General features: G+C 37.6%; 1 protein-coding gene across 1 annotated transcript in view; it reads right to left on the bottom strand.

The window, feature by feature from the left end:
• Window positions 1-468: 468 nt before the first annotated feature.
• Pdgfc (platelet derived growth factor C) overlaps window positions 469-22,788 on the bottom strand; it is a 176,694-nt gene continuing 154,374 nt past the window's right edge. Inside the window, exons 4-6 of the mRNA XM_021157831.3 lie at window positions 10,192-10,399; window positions 5,441-5,658; window positions 469-2,218 (exon numbers count right to left, since the gene is read on the bottom strand). Coding sequence (XP_021013490.1) covers window positions 2,102-2,218; window positions 5,441-5,658; window positions 10,192-10,399 — 543 coding nt within the window. The 3' untranslated portion in view covers window positions 469-2,101. The remainder of the gene's footprint in view (window positions 2,219-5,440; window positions 5,659-10,191; window positions 10,400-22,788) is intronic.

A 22,788-nucleotide genomic window follows, 5' to 3' on the forward strand; every position in this document is an offset into this window, starting at 1 on the left:
AGAAATGAGACAGAGAACATATTTATTTGTGTACTTGTTTCTCTCGTGGTGGGAGGTAGGGCAGGGCAGCCAGCAGCAGGGTCACAGTCAATGGGTACTGTTTGGAAGCTCAGTCTGGAGAGACTGTCTCTGAACATGTGATGTTTCCACCAAGCCTATAGCCAAGTGCTGAAGAAACCAGACCCCAAGAGATCTGTGCCTAAAATGGAAGGACTATATTTTGAAATATTCTGGTAATCCATAGACCAGCTACTACATACTGCAGATGTTGCCATAGAAAATGGAGACAGGAATAGGAACTTATGGAATCTGCCCCTCACTTAATCTAATCATATAATAGATCACTACACATTTTACAACGCACCTTTTATTTTTGATCCTATACAATTTACTTAATCAGAATTTACTATGAATACCACTGGGAAAAAAAGAACTTCATTGCAACAAGACATTAGAAAGAAGGAGGCAGGGGAGGGTGAACTGGCAGATGTTTTTCTACAATGCAAAAGATGGTAACTGAGCATTTATTATCTTCCTTTCCTTGGAACCAAAGAGACAGATATGTTCACACTCATGGGTACCCACAACCCACAATCACACACACACACACCATATACACTTAGACGAACACTTACACTTGTCCCCAAAATAGCCAGATTATTTTATTTGATGATTCAATACATTTTAATTCAAATAGTCACCACAAAACTTGGGCACAGATTAAGCATTTTACAAGCAATGTATTATGCTGATTTTCTTTGCAATTGCCAGAGTATAATAAGTGAACTCCTTAAATGAAATACTTCTGTACATAAAAATATCCATGTATTAATACAAGTGTATGGAGCAGAGTTTAAAGGTAATAAAACCCTAGTACTGAAATAAATAGGATATGTCCATACAGCGCAGCATAGCCCAGAACACTGTGCCTAGAAATGGTCGAGGTTTCTGGGGGCGTGCTTCTCTGAGCTATACTCCTATTTCCCACAGAAAGGGGTAGCTTAGCAATGGCTCCATACGAGTATTTACTCAAGCTTTGTTCTGTTCATAGCTCTAAGAACAGAATTGGGAATTGATGATAGTTCAGTTGTTATCAAAATGTCCTGGTGACCTACCAATTCTAAAAACTTCCCCATTCCATTTTTTCAAATGCAGATGGCACTAAACTCTAGCACCATACAAGAAAGAAATACATATGTTTTTGTCAGAGCAACAAGATTTTTATATCAATCATCTTTGTTCTTCTGGCTATAACAATTCTGTTTAGAAAAAAATTATCAAGCTAAAAATAATTGCTCTAGGTTGTCATAAAAAAGAATATTAAATACCTTTGGTAAAAATAGAAATATTTAACAAGATTAGAAAAGCCAACAGTTATAATGTCAAAAGGAGAATATAAAAATATACACAATGAAACACAGAAACCACCTCAGAGGGAAGGGAAGGGAAGGGAAGGCCACTCCTCTGTGCAGGCGTGCTTTCTCCAAACCATGACCACACCTTTCTTCCAAATTGCGGAGAAGTTGCCAAGCATTGAAAACTTCAGTCTTTCCTTTCAGCGTGGCACATTTAATTCCTAGTAACATAGCTGCTCTCTAAAAGCTTTGAGTTTGTAGAAAACAGAGTATCTGTCTATCTATGCAAACAGGTGGGAGAAATCCAAGTTTTTCTGCATTGTTCACAATCAAGTGTGTGTTTTTCACCATTTTCTTGTGCTGACATCACTTGCCCATATCAAGACAACTAAGCTACAGCATGCTCTCAGTAGAAAAGAAATGCTGTCACTCCAGAGTTTGCTAGCGATCTACATTCATTTCATTTGATTCTGTGGTCAGAAGACCATTGTCTGGGCTTCCTCTAGAAGGCAGTGCTTTGTGATTGACTCCTCTTGGTGCCTCTGGTCTTTTAGAAGACACTTGAAGTCCTGCAGGGGAAGGCTGTTGAAGCAAACAACTGAGAATTTGGTTGAAGACGAGTAAGATCTTTACCATAGCCAGCATCAGCAGCTGAGAGCCCTGCGGCCAATGCTGGTGGGGATGAGGGTTGCTTGTGGGGGGACGCAGAATGCCAGTGCTCATGTGTGCTGCTACGGAGGCTGCAGTTACCCTCCTGCGTTTCCTCTACATACACAGTCACATTCCTCATGGTGTTCCAGAGCCACATCAGTGAGTGACTTATGCAATCCCTTGACTCCAGTTTTTGGTCTCAACTGAAGGACCTATAAGGGAATAAATATGTCTCGTTTAAAAAAAAAAACATTGTTTACTGTGCTTGACTTCATGGACAAGTAACATTTCAAAAATCAGAAAACAAACACAAAAGCAACAATACAAAACAAATAAACAATAACATTGGGGGCCGAAGAAAAACATGCACACTCTTTCATGTTGCTTAGTGAAGTTACATGCATGCACGGTCCTTCGCTCTAGCTTCAACACCCCACTGTCATTTCATAAAAGGATGCCTTAATGCCAGAAGTCTCAAAGCACACAGAACAGCTCTTAAACTGAAAGATTCCCCGTGTGCTAATTGCTTCCTAAATGTTATACAAGAGATAATTTCACCTCAAGGGTTTTGAAAGCACTGGTAGACAATTTGTGTTGCTGTTGTTCTCGCTTCTTCCTCTCATACACTTATTCTCACACTGCGCAAATATTTACACTCGATGCAATGCACTCAACTATGGGCATAGCGTGGTAAGAAACTCGATCATTCCACAGCTGAGCTTGCTCAATTATGCCACTCATTAATTTTCTTGGCTACACTTCAAGTCCTCTATAAACTTGATGAGATGGATTAGATGTACTCCATAAGCACTGGCCTCTGCCACGGCTTAGTTTCTGCAGCTGGGTCTTACTGTACAGTGCTAAGGAGACTCAGCAGTAACAATGAGGCCTCTATTAAACAAACTTTTTCCACAATTTAGGTTGTTCGGATTGCAAACAAAAAATATAGATGGCAAAATTAACAATGGATCTCTATAATATTGTGAGAAAAGTATCTAGTTATGCAATCTATCAAAAGTCACTGAAGTATTGGAGAGTCAATATGTTTTAGAACAGAAACTATAAATTCTAGAACTTATGTCATTTGGATTACAAACAAATCCCAGAGCACATAATAATATGGAAGTGTTCAGGTTCCCTGCTTTCTCCATATAACATAGAGAACTCCAAGAAGTGACTGTGAAAATTTCCTACTCCTGTAAATTATCATTAATTCACAGGGACCCAAATCATGTCTTATGACTGTTTGTTTGAAGACTTACAAAGGAAACCTGGGGAATGCATGCATAATTTTGGAACATGTGATTCTAGCAGAGCTTAATTAGCTCACATTTTTTGAATACTTACTGGGTACCAGGCACAATAATAATGTGTTTACATAGCTTAACTCACAATAATTGTATGATGTCATGTGTAGTTATGGCTGTCCTTTACACGGGAGTAATAGATTTGGACACAGTGAAGGAAATAGTTGTTATTGGCACCTAGGCCAAAGGAGAAGTTATTACAACTTGAATAACAACTATCAATTTAACGAAGCCTCAATACCATGGAGCATCAGTTTGTTTCCTTTATTGAAAGATAGACTTCAAAGTCTTACAGGGAGTATCAGAAATGCTGAACTTTGAAAGGAACATTTTCAGTCCATTACATTTCATAATTTTGGACAAAAAGTCAGTGCATTTGTATCCCTTCAGTGTAAGGTTAACTAATTAGATAATTGGATATTACTTTATATTACCAATGACAAAGTTTTTAAATTAGTCGGGGTGTCATGAATTATAAAATTGATGATGTTGTCATTATTTTATCATAATCTTGCTTCATATTTCTTTCCCTTTCCTGGAATGAGTTTTTATTGTTGTTATTGTTCTGTTTTGTTCTGTTTTGTTTTGTTTTCTTGGTAAGTCAGAGCATCAGTAGAGCCAGTGTCATGAGTTCCCACCTCTACCTCTACAGTTTCTCTACTCAGCAGCAAAGGAATACAATATAAGAGGTGAAGTTCCTCCAGACTGTACAGTGGGCTCAGGAGGCACCTCTGCCTCCCTCTGCCTGACTCTTCTAATATGTATCTTCTGAACATCTTCAAAAAAGAGCAGAAGACTCATGCTACAGTAACTTTAAAGAATGGGATAAGAAATTCTACTGAAGAGGTGGGTATTGTTTCTTTTAAACTCCACTGAAGGTTGTAATATTTAGAAGATGCAACTGGAAATGATAATTTGCTTGTGGATTCTAGAAAATATTACACAGAAATATATGGATATTGGGATGTAGGACACAAGAACGAAGGGAGAGAGAGAGAGAGAGAGAGAGAGAGAGAGAGAGAGAGAGAGAGAGAGAGAATTTGTAGAACTGCTTGAATTGGGGCTCAGTTGTAAGAAATGATGTTCACCTAGAATACATGAAACTCTGGGTTAATTTCTGCTATGGTTTAATAGGAAATGCCATCTGAAGATTCATGGACTGAACATTTAGCAGCTGATGGAGCTATTCCAGGGAGGGTCTGAAACTTTAAGTGGTGTAGCCTAGTTTGGAGAGGTAGGGGCAATGGATCATATAATTCCCATTATCGCTCCTTCTTTCTGTCCTCCATTTTCTCCTGTCACCAACAAATAACTAATTAATTAAATTTATGAAGTTAGAGATAGAGAGAAACCATGGGGTCAAGTATGAAAGTGGAAAAGGCAACAAGCTCGTGTCAGTCAGCTCGAGAGTATCACACTGCTCTTGCTCAGTGCAAGTTCACCCCTTCACTGATAATTCAACATCATAAAAGACCATGCACAAAGGAAAACAGTGAGTAAGAAGACGGCTAACATGGAGCACGATATCTGAGGCAACAAATGTAATATGAACTGTGAGGTATAAATGTCCTCTCAGTATTATGTTCTGACATTGGACCATATGGAAAAACAATTATCAAAGATCTTGTTACTCAGAATTAGACAGTGACTCGTATTCTAAGTTTGTCTTTAAACTATTCACCTTTAATACTTTGGAAAACTTAAAGTTGAAGAGCTTCACACTGTTTTTCCTCAAAAAGATGTTGTGTTTAATATAAAAGACATACATCTTGTATGATTCGGGTTGGGGTTGGACAGTAACAGGACACTTGACAAGCATGCACAAATCCTGAGTTGGATCACCATATCATAGAAAAAGCAACAATAACAAAAAAAAATCAAAACTTCACTGTTCAGCTATTATCCACTGTTACACAATGCACATTCTACATTTTCAATGTTTGTGTCTTAAATGAGAGGCCATGGCTTTAAAAGTGAGAATAGGAACATAGGAACACCTTCTAGATGTGGTGCTTGTATTTCCAGGACAGGAACAGGATTATAATCACCAAAATATTTTAGATTCATTCTTTTGTCGTTAGGGAAGAAGACATCCCATAGAAACTGTGTAGAAAATGATGTACTTACCTCATGGTACTTTTTTGTAACTTTACGTGGGACACACTGACATTCATTACAATTATGGAGACAACAGGCACAATTTCCTCCACAGCGCTTGACCAGGAGACAACCTGGCCAGAATATTGTATCTGTCCTCTTTAGCTCTTCCCGTATGGACACTGAGAAGTTCCGGGGTGTGCAGCTGTAGAGTTTTACCTCTTCCTTGAGAAGATTCAGATTCACCACTACAGAGCATAGAGAAAAACAAAGAAAAAACTGCTCATGCTTTGAATCTGATTCTGTTTCTTTAAGCTCCTTTTATAAAAACGATCTGGTTATTCCATGAATGATAACCCTAACAATATCCCTTCTCATCTTAGCTAGGTTGTACGGCTCTGCAGCTCACAAATTGGACATTCTGTTTCATAGTAAACAAAGCTTCATTATGACTTAGTGACCAATGAAGAGGTGGCATTGTGCAATATGAAGAGCAGAGCCAACGGAGTCGTTGAGAACTACAAATAAGAAACTTTATACAGAGAACAGGGGCTACACCTTTTAACCTCACTCAAAAAGCAGACAAAGAGAGCATTGCAGGGAGGCATAGCACGTAGGAGTGAGTATGAACGCTTTGACTAAAAGTCCAATGTAATTTTTAAAAAGGATTATAGGCTCTTAAAATTGGTGCAGAAAGCCATCCACGGAGCTTCTGCAATGGTTCTGGCTGTAAGGAATATAAAATATAAAGAGAGGGGAGAAAATGTTTTTGAAGACAGCCGAGTGGACAGTCAGTGTAAGACATGACACATGTCAGAGTAAGAGCAGACACTGGAGAGCTGAGCGCCAGTGTCTTAGGTACTGATGTCCTCTGAGATGTTGAACAATTAGATTCCTTCAGATTTCTATTGTTCCCTGTTGAAAGATGGAGGAGTGTCTAACCAGTAGCCATTAACTCTGTTTTTTCAAGTGAGTTGTTTAACTATATCATCCTTTAGTTTTTACTTGTGATGAACAAACACACTATCCTTTCATTAGATGTGCAGGAAAAATCCTTAAAGAAACAATGTTTCTTTACATGAATACTTTTTCTCTACATGAATACTGCCTCAGGAAACTTATGTTAAAACGATGCCATGTTTTCTACAAACTTATACATAAAGAGTAAAAACAGAATATATATTTCAAATGTGGTGTTAGTTTCTGTCATATAATTATGTTTATCTTTTTCCATAGAAATATTTCAAGTGAAATTAACTTAAATATTTCTGATACCTGTATTTATTTGTGGTTAATTTTTACATTACATAAATAACTATTTAAAATATATTGTTATAGAAAGTCTAAGAATTGGATTAAGCATCTTTAAACTAGCACTGGAAAGGCTATAAAATAGAAATAAACAATATTGTTTTTCTCATGTAAGGGTAGTTTTAAATAGTAACAATGATTGTGGGAATCCAATAAATAAAAGTTGCAATTTTCAGTAGTTTTAACATGTGATAGTAAATAAAAATAAAATACCTGCTTTCTTGAATTTATTAAACTACTATAGTTTGTTAAGGGATGCTTTTAAAATCTCTAATGAGTATATTTGGTTAAGAATATGTAATTGAAAATTATCACTGTATTTAACTTTAGAAGTGGTGAAAAGGCAAGAAAAGTGGCTGAATGACCAAAGCAGTAATGCTAAGGGGCTCATGTCAAAGATTTACTCAGCTGAAAAAGTATTTTTAATTCCATCTGAAATCATAGCTTTGAGTATTTAAGGATTTCATCTGCAAACAAACCTGTGAAAGCAGATTAAAAAAAAACAAAAAAAAAAAAACAGAAAGCAAATGAGTGACAAGCTTCAAACCCCTGTGAAGAACAATCATGACGAGGAAAGTAAACAGGGGCGCTATGATAATGACGTCACTGATTCTGCTGTATTTCCTTTGCTGAATGTTTGGGATGTAGACACATTACCATTTTATTTTAAAGCTACATGTGATTGACTAGGTCTATTTCTGGATGGAAACGACATCTGGACTGATATGGAGAGAATGTTTAAAAGTTCCCAGCATCATGGCATGGCGGGCCTTCACAATTTCTATGCTCCATATAAGGCTTCAGAAGGTAAATAAAGCCCCCAGTTTTAAAAGGACCCTCACCTACCACACATACTTTTAAACATACTATTTCACAAAACTTGAAAGGGGTCTTCATGTGCTCTTCTTAAAATGTTTACTTAACCACAATAAAAGGCTCGGGTGGATTTCCCAAGTGTACTCTCGTACCTGCTACAATGGGAAATTTTAAACACACTTTCCACTCCATATCCCTCATTTATTATGCTTGACTCACAAATCAAAAGCCCCCTTTGAAACTACTGTTAAGCTTGACTTAGAAAATACCTTATTTCAATGTTTCCCCCCTGTGACTACACAATATGAATGAAAACTTGGAGTTAGAGAAAAAGATATGAAAAATAAATAAATAAATAAATAAATAAATAAAATAAGCCAAAACCATTACTGTGTGCTAACAGATTATTCTGGACTAAAGTTAAAGGGTCTAAATTTGCTTATTATCTTGAACATTTATGGGTCTGTGCCTCCAAAGGCTTCAAACTAATATCAGCTTCATTAAAGGAAAATCTTACAAAAAAAAAGTAACCTTACAAGCATTCTGCAAAATTTCAGCTAAAATAATGAGAAAAAGAGTTAAGAAAAGAAAAAAATAAAATAAAAGCTATGTGAATTTCTCCCTGCAAAATATTTGCAAAGTAAACACAGAGAAAAAACTGCCTTTGGATTCCTTTACCTTTCCATGATTGCTTCCTGAAAGATGGAATAATTTGTTTCTAAAAAATAATGATACTGACCATATAACTAATGTAAATCATGATTTCTCAAGGAAATTTTATCAACACTGGTAGCTTTCCCAGAAAGGATACTACTGATGAAAATTACAGACACATTTTGCTTTGTTAGTTGTTCCTGCTTTTTTTCAGATATTCAATCCTGGGCTATCATATTACAGTAATGCAACCTGAGGGTGGTCCTTCTAAGACGAATGTGGTAACATTGTGATATGTTTATTCTGGGGAAAATCTATTTCAATGTCTAATTAGAAGCTTTTAGAAGTATTTCCCAGCTCCTCTGTAAAAAGGCTCTTGCAGGGGAGCTGATCTTGTCTAGAGATATCAGCCCACACCTGCATTTTTAGTTTGTGTAAAGTTCTAAAAGGATACACTGCTATCCTCAGACCCAGTTTATATTTAAAAAGCAAACGTTTTTGGTAAACTGCAAAGTGCTTCGACGATGAAGGTGTTATACTTAAAAAAAAATCCAGATCTCTACCAGATTCTTTTAATTACAAGCTAGCTTATGGCCTAATCTATGAGCAGCAGGCACAGGGATCCAGACTTGAAGACTTGGCTGAAAGGAACAGTTTTAGCATAGAATCCAGAATCACTGCTCCAAAAATTCCATGTGAGGTTAAAACCAATCTCTCACTTCTACTGCCTATGAATGCACCCCATAATCTAACTTATATTGCAAAAAAAAAAAAAAAAAAAGACAGTGGATGTTCAGCTACTCTTGGAGATCTTCAGCTTCCTGCTGAAGTGCAGAAAAGGGAAGCTCTGGCTGTCAGTAACTTATTCATCAAGATTGGATCTGATAAATACGTAGCAGCATTCAGCATCTGGACAAGATTCAGCTGCCCATGCCCTTGAACCTAATCATGTTCAAACACTTTTTCAAAGGAAACCAAGTCTGTCAGCACAGTGACATGCCAGGCCTGGGCAGGTCCAAACGTGACCCTCAGAGATGAAAGCTCACGATCAGGGAGGCTGCAAGGGCGTGAAAGAAAGGCAGGAGTCAAGTTTCTTCTGACAGGGTTTACAAAAAGCTTGGTGCAATCCGCTACAGTGAATGGCTCAAATGAACTAAACACTGTTCCTTCCACATAAATCCCCCCTTACTGTTCTCTAACGCAATGCCAAGGAGCACAGTTTTCTGAGAGCAGTCCCATTTTCCTGTTACTTCTCTCCAGCACTATCTGTGTAGGATACAGCTTCCTCACACTTCTCACATTCCCATGGAAATTAGCTAACCTTATTGGAACTGTAGTTAGGATACCTATTTTTTTTTAATATCCTGAGAGATTGGGTTTATTTATCAGAAATTTTGCAATTCAAAGAGGATAAGCAAGTTGGGCCAAAAGTAATGGTTGTAAAGGAAAGTTTACAGATAGGTAAATTCCCATTTTGTATCCTTCTGAAAGCTATTGTTTTCTTGCTGTGAATCCCACCTTGCAAACTTCTATCTTGAGTCAATACGATTTCCCCTACCCTTTAAAACTTTCCGAGTTTACAAAATGGATGCAACTGTGACCCAGGGGATACATAGCAAGAATGACTTCTATAAAACATCCTCATTTTCTAGCCCTAAACTTTCACTTTTATCTCTAATCTTTTCTTTTAAATCTCACAATGTAAATTAGAATAAGCATTGATTCTTGTCACAGTCAAGAAAGTGCCCCATTGAAATTATATTTGCCGAGACAGGAATGACTGGAATTTTCAGCAGAAGTATCTTTTGATTTTCCTCTCATTTAAATTCTCATGTAGTAGGTCATGTGTTTAGATGATAATAAAATGAGTTGTTTAAGTGTATCACTGAAGGCATTCTCAACTCATCCTTTTAGAAACAAAGGAATCATCAATGAAACAAAGAAAACATCAATGGCTAAGAGAATTAAGAAGTAAGTTCTAACCTGAAGAGGGAGCTTACCTTTGCTTTTTTTCCCATACAGGAAAGCCTTGCCCAAAAGCTGCCATGTTGGCTTGTAGAGGCTGTCCAAGTCCACCTGCCATCGATCTGGCTCTAGGTACCGAATCAGCTCTTCCAAGGTACTGAAGGCAGTCACAGCGTTGTTGAGCAGGTCCAATGACAAAGATGAAGGGGGCAACACTGAAGGACTCGTGGTTTCTGTGACTTGCTGAAAGTGAAATGAATCCCTCATTAACTGTTTTAAAAATGTCAACCTATTCCTTTTCTTCATTTCCACCAAGAAACTCAGACTAATGCTGGAAGTACAGAGGAAGCAAGACTACGTCCATCACACATCAACATTAATCATTTTGCATCAGGGTCTAATGGTGTATATCTGTAATACCATTACACAGAAGAAGGATGCGACAGGAGAATTTCAAGTTTGAGGCCAGTCTAGGATTCATGTATGATATTTTATCTAGAAAAAAAAATGAAGAAAAGAAAAGCAAAAACTAATTGCTTTACAAAACTTCATGTAGATGAACTCTGTGTAATAGGGTATAAGAGACACTTATTTCCACTACCACAATCTATGGATCTAAATTCAATGAGAACATTGTTTTCTCTGTCTAGACAATTGAAAGTACATTCACTATATGCTAATTCATTGCTCCGATGGAAACCAGGGGCAGACACAGATTATCATTCTCGAAATTTAAACAAAGAGATAAAAAGAGGGAAAGATAACTAAAGGTCTGAGTACAGGTTTAACATATGTTGTCTTTAGAAAGCTTTTCTCATTTCCCAAAATGATGAAAATCAACAGATCAGAAAACACAATGACCCCCACTCCCAAATTACACAAAATAATACAAATGCAACTTTATCTGCTCAATCAGTTTGGATTATTTTCTTTATAATTTTACTTTAAAAAAATTTAAATATATGATTAAGGTACAAGAGAAACACCAGGAGAACAACCTGTCAATCTATATGACTGTTACAAAGCTCATAACCAGTAGCTACTTTTAGTTAGTTGAGTCTCATAGATCCCTAAATAATGTAGGATATTCCCTTTTGATTGTCTCCAGAATGTGATAAAAAAGACTTGGGTGCAGAAGATACCACATTACTTAATAACAAGACATGGAGAATTCAAGCTGGTCCTGATTTGGAGCATCCATCCCTCCTGGCTAGCTTTTACAATGCTAGAAGATGCTCTGCACTCAATGTGAGAAAAATAACAATCTTACCGAGTTGTGAATGCAGTGGGATACAACATCGAGTGGCATACCAAGTTATACCCAGTATTGAAATAGTGGCAAAAATTGTATGTAGGTAACCAACACCTGATCCCATTATTTGTTAAAAAGCCTATGGTTTGACAAAAAAAAAGGGTATAGAGGAGAACCTATGGTTATTAATCTGCCAATAGTAATAACCCAGGCCTTAAGTTCTTATCTTTACACACATAGATTAGGGTATCTCTCAACCTCCATAATTGAATACAGAGAGGTCAATATGTTGAGAATAAAAGATATTGAGTGCTCAGTTCTCAGACTATATCAGCTACATCAGACACTCTCCCCATTAGACTACTCATTTGTCTGAGAAAAGGTGGCAGAAGGATTATAAGAGCCAGAGGTACTGGGCCTCTATAGTGAAACATATTTGATAGACATGAGAAGGCTATTGAACATGTAAAATGATAGTGGCCTGTGAATATATTCACAAGACCTACACAGCATTAAACCAGCCCCAAAGCCTTCATGAATGAGGGAATGTTCATGAAATCCCATCCATAACTGAGAAACTATTGGCAACTGATAGCTATTGAGAGGTAGACATTCATTTTCTTCAGGAATGAGGTCCCTAGTTATGCTCCAGTAGATTATCCTATAGTCAGGCATATAGGCAGCATTAAGTGCACTCAGTGGGAACATTTATCTATCTATCTATCTATCTATCTATCTATCTATCTATCTATCTATCTATCTATCTATCTATCTATTTAGAGAACACAACACATGCAGTTAGAGGAAGGAGAGGAGGTGTATGAAATTTTCAAATAATAACAGTAATATCTCCACAGGTCAAACACAGTAGTATGTGTATATATATATATATATATACAATTCTTAGAGCACACTGAGTTTGGTTCCCAACACCGACACTGGGTAGGTTCAGGACCTTCTGTAACTCCAGCTCCCGGGGATTTTTCACCTTCTAACCTCTGAAGGCAACTGCACTCATGTACATATACACATAAAGAGAAAAGAGGTGACAGCAATGCAATCGAGTAACTAAAAATTAAAAATAAATGATTGGAACCATCTAAACCATTGAAGATGAATCTGAGGAATCCTCTTAAATGCTTTTAATATAATAGACTTATCAGACAAAATTAAGACAGAAGACAGGCACTTGGAGAATATCTTAACAAATCATGACTGTCCGAAGGCTATTATCTGCACTCCATTTTTAAAAAGATAATAAGGTGAAAGAAAATAAGCAAACTTCAAATAGAACACTGAAAGATCTAAAAGTGTAAGAAGATAACACTTTAAAATCCATTCACACATGCAAAACAAACTGAGGTCACTTTTGCCTACTAAAGGGGACATACTACCATACATACATGGTTTAGGAAAAGCTGTAAATGTATTATTGATGGTGTGAGTAAACTGAACTTCTTGGACAGTGCCTAGAGGAGAGTGTGTATGAAAACATGCCTCCTCAGACATAAAGCTATAGTCAGTGGAGACCAGAGCCTGTATTATGCTAACATGTCTATCACACTGGGACTTGAAACAGAGAAAAAGGGAGGCAAGCTACCCAGGAAGGGTTGGGAAGATTGAGCACTTTTATATAAAGCAGTTCACTTTTTTGGTCCCATTTTGGATGCTAACTCAAGGTAAGAAGTGCCATATCTCAGTTAATGTGAGAACAGGTCAAAGTAAGTGTATAGAACAGATACATTTTTCTACACTGTAATTGATATCACCTATCCAAATCAATGCAGGAAGAAGAGCATCTAATAAGAGATTTATATTATTTGATGTTGATTTATGAGATTCATAGTAATTAAAGCATGGAAAATATAAAATTGCAACAATCTATGTTTGTATATAAAATGCAGAATGATGGATAGCCATTAAAAATGAGATACTTCAAGAATCCCTATTAACAAAACAAACAATAAAATTTCTCCTAAAATGCTGATTTCAACATGAACCAATTAAGCCAAAATTTAAAATTTAATAGCAATACAGGCAAGGAATGAGAATGAGTCTTTTCATTGTTTTCTCACATTTTCTCTATGTTCAGTTTTTTTTTCCTATTGCAACCATGGATTTCTTTGGGAAGCCCAATGAAAACCACAGCTATTAGACTAAAATACCATTGCATCAGATCTTCTCTGTCAGTCCTTATCTGCACTGACTGCAAGCCTTGTCTTTTGGACTTAGTTCTTTGCTGCTTTTTCCCTGCATTGCTGACGTGTGGTTTTATCTACCTAAAATAGTGTGTCACCGATCATGTGATTTCTTATCTGAAGGATAAAATCCAAATTCCTTAGCAGATAGTGTGCAGGTCCCATGATCACACCTTCCGCCTAATGCCAGTTCATGCTTATTAGATTACCTTCATCCAGTGTCTTCCTAACCACCACACTAATTACATTTATTCCAGACTCTTCCCCAGAGAACAGCTGTTCACAGCCCCTGCACACTAATTTCTTCCTTCTTTTGATTCAAACTGACCCATCTACAAATCCAGCAACATCAGCTTGAGCCTCCCTGAAAATAGTATTTCAATTCTGCCAATTTGACAATGTGTCTCTCTACAGGCACCGTATGGGACCCTTGTTTGGAAGTCTGCTCTAGACATTAAAAACAAGCAGCCCTCTTCCTTGGGCAGGACTAGCCCTTCCAGGAACACTAAGCTTTGTGAGTTCAGATCCCTCCCACAACTAGCAGGAGATGATGTCACACGTATGATTATCAACAGTGCAGATGACAGCCTTGGATAAGGTGTTTGGAATTATTTTAATATCAGGACTATTAAAATTAACATTAGGAATAACTATTAAAATTAATATCAGAACTATTAAAATATCAAGACTAACATGTTCTTCAGTTATTTTATGATACTTTTTATTTGCCAATTATGTTTTTAATTGTGTTCATATGAGTGTGTGCAAAAGCTTGTACACATATATATAGAGGTGAGAAATCAATTTTGGCTGTCTTTTCTCAGGTACCAATAATCTTGTTTGTATGAGACAGAGTCTCTCAACTGGTCCAGGGATCACTGATTATGCCAGGCACTTCAGGGACTCATTGCATCTGCTTCATCAACCCTGGAGAAATGAACTTGGGTCCTAACGCATGCAAAGCAAGTACTTCCACAGCTGAACTGGAACTGTAGGTAGGCCCCACACAGTGCTAAATTTTGAGGGTAGAAATTCACTCTTCCCAAAGTTTGGAGCTGAGAAGAAAGGATGGAGCATCCAGAGACTGCCCCACCCAGGAGTCCATCCCATAATCAGCCATCAAACACAGACACTAGTGCATATGCCAGCAAGATTTTGCTGAAAGGACCCTGATATAGCTGTCTCTTGTGAGGCTATGCTAGTGCCTGGCAAACACAGAAGTGGATGCTCACAGTCAGCTATTGGATGGAGCACAGGGTCCCCAATGGGGAGCTAGAGAAAGTATCCAAGAAGCTGAAGGGGTCTGCAGCCCTACAGGTGGAGCAAAAATATGAACTAACCAGTACACCCCGAAGCTTGTGTCTCTAGCTGCATATGTAGCAGAAGATGGCCTAGTCAGCCATCATCGGGAAGAGAGGCCCCTTGGTCTTGCAAACTTTACATGCCCCAGTACAGGGGAATGCTAGGGCCAAGAAGTGGGAGTGGGTGGGTAGGGGAGTGGAGGTTATAGGGACTTTTGGGATAGCATTTGAAATGTAAATGAAGAAAATACTTAATAAAAATTGGGAAAAATGCAATTCACTCTTTTTCTTATGTTTTCATATACTCTATTTTCTAATTGTTGATGTAACACAAAATTTCTTTGGTAGAATGTACATGACTACCAGGAACTATGTGATGGGTATAACAAATGACCTAGAAAAAAGGTTTGTTTTACTTTTAACCACTTTATTAGATATCCTTAGATATCTAATATGAAAGTTAAATGAAAAATATTTGAACATTTAAATATCTAAGCCTATACACACACACACACACATATATATATATATATATATATATGTACATATATATACATACACACATATATATATGATGCACATTAAGAGACTTTCTAGAGATTAATGCACACATCTCATGATTATGAAAATTCAAAGTTTTGCAATCTGTTCACAAAAATATTATGTGATTTTTTTGAAAAGACAGGCAAAATGTATGTATTAAAAGTATCAGATGGAAGATGTAGCACAAGCAGTTATTTAAGTTATATACAGTGCCACTTGGTCTATGCTCTTTGCTGCTTCCAGGTCTGTTTGAATCTTAGCAAAGAAGCTACTTTCTACTTGCAGTTCTGTTAGAATCTCAGTGGGGAAGCTACAGTAGGAGTTATTATTACAGAACAGTTCATCATATTAATACAAATGCTGCAGCAATGCATAGGCACTTTGAGTTTAATGAAGCCTCCATTTCAAAGCCTCCCCCAAATGACAGAAGTTGAAGTAAAGACTCTTGTCATGTACATGTGTGTGTAAACTGACTGAGACATCTGCAAAAATGCCTTGCACAAAGTTAAAGTCAAACCGAGTAGGAACAAAGCCCCTGCCCCACCCCAGAAGATTCCCCACCAATAGTAAAGCATGGAAAATTAACAATATTCCCTTTCCTTGGGTTCCATGAACAGCCCCTGGGTAGGGAAGGCCTGCCTGTTCAGAGTTCTGCTTCTCCTGTGATGCTTATGGGGATTTTCAGAAGAGGCAGAGAATGGAAAACAGAAGTTAGAGGAAAGAACACCCACTAATTCCTTCAATTTCTATTTTCCTATTGCTAAAATCCATTGTTCAGGCCAAACTTTCAGACTTTTTCTGCTATATTCAGCAAGGGAAGATTCAAACAATATGTTCGATATTTGAAAGTATTTAAGCATGGGTGAGATAATTGCCAAATGGCTCTGCGGATGATAAAGGCACCTGCAGGCCAGCCTGATGACATGAGTTTGATCTTCAGGTCTCATGTACTGGAAGGAGTAAAACAACTTCGTGAATTATGCTTGACCTCTGCATGTGTGTTTCTGCATGCACAGACCACAAACAAACAAACGAATGAATAAATAGATAAATAGATAGATAAGCAAATCAATATTTTTAGCATTTTAAAATGCTAATGACTGGGTTGTTAAATTTAAAGAAAGCCCACTGGACTCGATTTCACTGCTTTCTATTTCCTTTATCTGCATAAAGATAGGAACTCATTGTTTGTCAGTAGAAGGCCATACTCTGGTGTCTATAAAACAAAAACGAAGTCACTTCAGTGACCTACAGCATGGTTTTCAATGCCACCCTTTAGGACAGTCACATTACCAGTTTTACTATCCTACATCTATGAATCATTTAACAAACATTTACCACAGACCTATAGAGCACTGTATACCAAAGGGTAAAAGGTGTGGCCCTGGCAACTCACATTTCCTAAGCTGGATATTCTACCATCTTCGCTCATCCAGAGAGAGCGACCCTGACAGTTGTTTCTGTAAAGCAAGTGGTCAGACAAGTATCACACAGACTTTTGTAGGTGAAGAGCACAAAAATGAACTTGGTATAAAAGAGTATCTGAGAAACAAATAGATTTCCATCTTCATTATTGAAAATGTATTATCTGTCTGCCCTTGAGGCCCAAGTACTTGTCAGATGAAGTGTGTCGGGGTCACTGGAGTCCCGCACAGCAAAACTGGCAGCAAAAGCTTGTTTCCTTACAGTCTCCTCCAGTGAGAAACCTGAGAGTGATGCCTCAGTAGGATGTGTTTATTGTGGCTATGTTAAGCGTTTTGTGAACTCATTATCATCTTCCCTTTTTTTTTTAATAAAGAGAAAGCGGCCTCCATACAATAAGAACTGCTTGTAAGTTCACAATAAATAGTTACTGTTTTCTAAAGAACCAGCTTGTCATTTCATTAGGGTCTGCATGAACTATTTTGAAAACACATCATTGACAGTGAGGCTTTTATGGACAAACACACACACACACACACACACACAAACACAGATGTTTGTCTTGAGTAAGTAGCCTAGCAACTGCAAAAGTATAGTGCCAGTTGCAGTTTATGATACGCTGTTCTCTGTCAACTGCATGCAGTATAATTTAGACTGATATAGATTCCACTTTGTTCATGCCTAACACAGTTAGTTAAGAATGCATACTATATTGTTGTTAAAAATAAACAGCTAAAGTCAAGTATGTGTCCACACTTCCAGCTACTTAGGTGGTTGACCCCAGAAGTTCAAGGCCAACCCAGGCAATATTGAAAAACCTCTTCTCAGAAAGAAAAGGACTTTAAAAATGAAGCTTTGAGCAACAGCCTTCTTAGAGGTGTGTCCAGCCTCATTTATATAATGTCAAGCTGATATATTGCACATAGCTTTGATTTTAAGAGCTTTAACTGCAGACAGGGCATGCAGACAAAACTGTGTGCCAGGAACAACTGACACGCAGTCCTGTAAAGACACAAGAATGCCCTGGAACAATCCATTTCAGCATGCTTCTTTTTACTTTCCATTTGTTCTTATCTAAATTCATCCAAAAAGTTATCTGGGTTTTGTTTTTAAATTATTTTTAAGCCAGCAAAGAAAAGCCAATGCTTGCATTCCGACTGAAGAACAGATGTTAAATACTGTGTGGGTGATGGAGATTAGCTATTTAAGTAAAATAAAATCCTAGGAAAGATAGCCAGTTGTGCTCATATCAAGACCCTAGAGATTCTAGGGTCTTATAAAAAGAGCATTACAATTGAATTTACCTTGTTATGTCTCCATCAGACTTCTAGACCAAAGAGAACAGTGGGCTTCAGCCAGCACTTAAGAACAGTGACTTCCATGTTGAAGCCTGCAATGGGTAATTCATTTTAGGAATAACTGTACAGTATATGTGATCTATATTGAACACTGGAATTCCCCAGAATGACTAAGTAAATTAGGCCCCAAAGCACTTACTCTGTGACATTTGTGCTAACCTAAGTCAAGGTTTGTTTGGTTTGGTTTGTTTTTTTCCTACAAAGATCTGAGAAATTCACACACACACACACACCCAAAAACCCAGAAACATCATCATCATCATCATCATCACCACCATCATCAACAACAACAACAACAAAACTGCCACCACCAAAACCTGGAATAGTTTTAGCAGTTGAAAACACTTAAGAACAACATGTCATGTGACCTTTACTTTATCACAGGCAATACTCATGAAGTCGCTATTCGTAGTGCTCATGAAATGAGAAAAGAATATGAAGTAAGAACAGTTGAAAAAACCTAACACCCCCTTACAAAGCTTGAAATGGTGTCTACCTTACCACAGAGCCCTAGAAGAGAAGTGCTCACAGATATCTCTCCATCCCTCACTCGACATATCATGTAACAGCCCTGTCCAGTATGTAGAGGAATCCTAGCACATGATATTTGATAGGTAGTTTCAATTATATATTCAATACATTTAATAGTCAGAGAAGAGACTAAACTTCATTCTAGTATTGTGTGGTGTTTGAACGAAGGAGGCTATTTGAGCATATTTATTTAAGATAGACTAATAGGGGAATGATGTCTCAGTAGTTAAAAACACTTTTTGTTCATGCAAAGGACTTGAGTTCGACTTCTAGTAGCTTACAGCCATCTGCCCCTCTAGTTCCAGGAGACCCATCACCATTTTCTGACCTCTGAGACCATTTGGCACCCATGCAGTACACATACATGGAGGCCAAACACTCAGACTCATAAAATAAAATACTTTGAAAATAATTTAAGTGGGCCAGCAGTATAAAGTATAACTAATGAATATTTAGACTGTAATAAAAGCATCTCTTGGCAATTGCCAGCAGAGGTGATTGGAATGATTGTGACACATTTGTGGCTGAATCTTGTGGTCTGTTTCCTCAGCCATTATCCTTGCTGATATGACAGCCATCATGGGTTCAGGGTTCAGTGCATTGTGCACAATGGGTTTGCTTTGTGCCTGGCAGTCTGCTTCTCACTTCTCTCTCCCAGTTCTTCTTGCACAGATGAGACTTGACTTCATTTTTGCGTTCATTCTTTCCTCTGATGAATAGCTGTAACTTTAAAGCACTGGATGGGATTTACATGGGAACATCATCCTGAATGCTTTCCTACCTCAGTCAACAGCAACGCTGTAGTTTGTAGCCATTCTTGCACCTTTCTGAAACTCATAAAGTCCCACAAAAGATCACTATGGTTCTATGTTTAGACCACAGCTAAAATCTGACAGATTCCAATCCTGGGAATTCTTTAACATCATATTTTATTTTCCGTTGTGTGTTTCTTGGAAATTAAACAAGCCAACCCTTTCTCATTTAATTAAATAAGATTTCTATCAGAAATGGTAGAGATGTGTTAATAAAGTTCCTATTTTATATTTTCCTAGAAACATATATCTGGTTTAAAAAGTTAAACTTCAAAATTACCCTTTATTTTTAAGACAGTTTAAATGCTTTACAATGTAAGGTGTACACACAGCTCCCATAAACTTTAGCTTTCCTAGGGGCTTATGAAAAATGTCACTTGTGCTCGGTGAAATACATTCCTTCTTGCTAAAGGTGTTCAGTAACCCTGCTATGGACTGCTGAAGAGGTGGATAGTGCTCTTTTCTTTAAGGCGGGAGAGCCAGATTCCATTTAACATGAAGACAAAGTAGCCCTGTAGATTGCACTGCTCATGGTTTACTTTTGTATACTTTTGTATACATCTGCAGGGATATAGGTTCCAAGCAAGTGTAACAACCATGTGCCTAGGAAAATGGTAATAAAGTTATGATTTAATAGTTAAAAATTAATAGTTAAAAATTTTAGCAAATAAGCTCTTTCTATGCTTAGAAAATTTCATGGATAATGTACTTCATTATCTAAGCAGTAATATGTTAGCAATGGTAAACAATTATTCAAACATAACTTGATAACTTATGATGGTCTGTGTTGTAAGAAGTGATCTGACCCACTGGAGTGTCATGACATCTCCTCCCAGTACTCGGCATATGCACAGGGCAAACCATAGCTTGTCCTGCTCCACAGAGGGGATCTACGAGCACACATTTGTCTCTGCTAACTCAGATTTACATTCACTAGCTGTTGTGCGGGAAGGGGAAATTAATGTTTCACAATAGTGATTCCTGAAATGACATTTTAGTCTGTTTGTGGCTATGATGACCTCTGTGCTAAGAAACTTAAAAAATAATTGTGATTTCTTTAGTTCAGATCCCCTCTATCAGTTTCTGAATCCATACTCACTGCTTGTCTTTACAGGAAATAAAACACCATCACACCAAAAATCATGATTTCATTAATCTACTTCCTGAATGTGGTTACCTTAATTACACAGTATTGCATTTCAAAAGATGCCCATAATGAGCCTGAACTTCTCATGTCAACAGGATGATAAGGTACCAGTGACAATTATTTTGATTATATCATCTATTTTCACATTTTGAAACTACTCTATAACATTCCTATTCTGCTGTGATATCTTCCGTGTTCTTTCTCAGATCTGAACAGCTCCTGAAATAGAATAACCAACGTTTTGTTCTTGCATTGTGTTCTCTCATGTCAGACACTCCACTAAAAAGGGATTGCATCACACAGTCGATATTTAGACATGTAACAAAAATCACCAATGGCAACAAAAAACACAAAACACTTCTGTGAAGCATTACTGCACAACACCCACACTTCTGAGAAAACTCTACTATCCGTTGATATAGTAAGATGTGACTTTTAAAGGGGAGTAAGCAGGAAGGTAATTTATTCAATAGAATGTTCCATGTGACTATTATGGCCCACTCTAGGATACTGATGATGAATTCCACAGCCACTGTAATGTTCTCATCTCTGCATGGACAAATTATGACCTTTAGGTAAGATCCAGAAGAGAGAGAAGGTGCCAAGTGCGGTGTGAGCAGTGATAGCATATAAGAACCACTCTGAGAGCAGAGCTGAAGGGTAACGTTCTGCAGCAGGGTGCCGTCAGAGCATCACAGCACTTGGGAAGCTGAGGCAGAATCACTGTGTATTTTAAGCCAATCTGGGCCAACAGAGAGACCTAGTCTGAGGCAAGCAAAGTCTATCACATTCCTTATAAAAAGAAATAAACCAATAAACTCAATTCAATGAACACCAACCCCCACAAAACCCAAAACCCCCAAAGCCAAAATGTTGGTAGTTATGGACAGAGGGGTATAGTAGGAGACAACTAGACTAAAGAGATGCATGTTCTACTAGAGTTTTAAGAATACAAAGTCACTTGTATAGATTAGAAGCACTGCAGATATTTATGAGGGCTTAATAGGGGAAGGCATTTATTTGACTTCTCAGCATGTACATGAACACTGCTCTTGTTTGGGGAAATGATGCAGGTTGTGAGGCTGCAACGATAGGAGTGTCCTGGGTTCAAGTCTGCTGTGGGTGTTTGGAATCTGGATATCAATGGAGGAGTCCAGAAAGGTGAGAGAGTCTGAAGGCTGTGTAGTTTTAATCCATGTGGGGAGGCATTCCACAGGAACACTCTATGGGAGCCACAGAATTTCCCTCTGCTATATGGGAATCATCACATACCGTTGGAGAAACCTCCTCTTGTAGCAGGCTCTACTAATAACATGATTTTTCTCTTCACTCTACTTGACAATAAGATTAAATAATAGTCTACAATAAGTTTATTTTAAAGGCAAACAGATAGCACCAGTTTGAGTTAAACTTTCCAATACTTGAAACTCAGAAGTGTGAAAAGCCCTTACAAGGTTTGAGCACTCATTTGACATAATAGTGAGACTAATGGGGCTATTTTTTGTGTTCTCCTTTTACCATGTGGGAACCATACATTGAATTTGGGTCATCAGGATTGGGAGAAAGTATTTTTACCCCTGAGACATCTCACTGCTCTTCAATAGGCTAGTTCTCCAAGTAGAAAAAAAAAAAAAAAACGGTAAAATTAGATTTGCAGTAGTCAATGCTGCTAATTGATTAGGCTCCACAGACCCTATGTGGTTAAAATGATTAAATACACGAGAGGCTTGGAATCTTTGCTACGAGCACATGCTTTCAGATACATCTCCTTTTAATGAAGGTCATCTAAGTCTGATGATGTGCAGACAATAAATGCCTTAAAGCCACTGTCTCACATGGTTATTTTTAACTACCTTTGTAAAGATCTTCTTTCCATATTGCAGAGATGCATTTTGGTTTCTACAAGTTTTGTATAGATTGTTATAGAAATTTTTATATTGATATCGAGAAGAGAGCAGTTTTCTATGTGCCTCCCACATACCCAGGTTTTGCTCTGATGCTGCTACTGATAGACTGGGAAGTGGCTCACTTTGTAACTATGATTAGAGTTCAGGATCATGTAATTGTT

The sequence above is a fragment of the Mus caroli genome, unplaced genomic scaffold (assembly GCF_978045245.1).
Source record: "Mus caroli unplaced genomic scaffold, Mus_caroli_1 scaffold_3, whole genome shotgun sequence".
Lineage (NCBI taxonomy): Eukaryota > Metazoa > Chordata > Mammalia > Rodentia > Muridae > Mus > Mus caroli.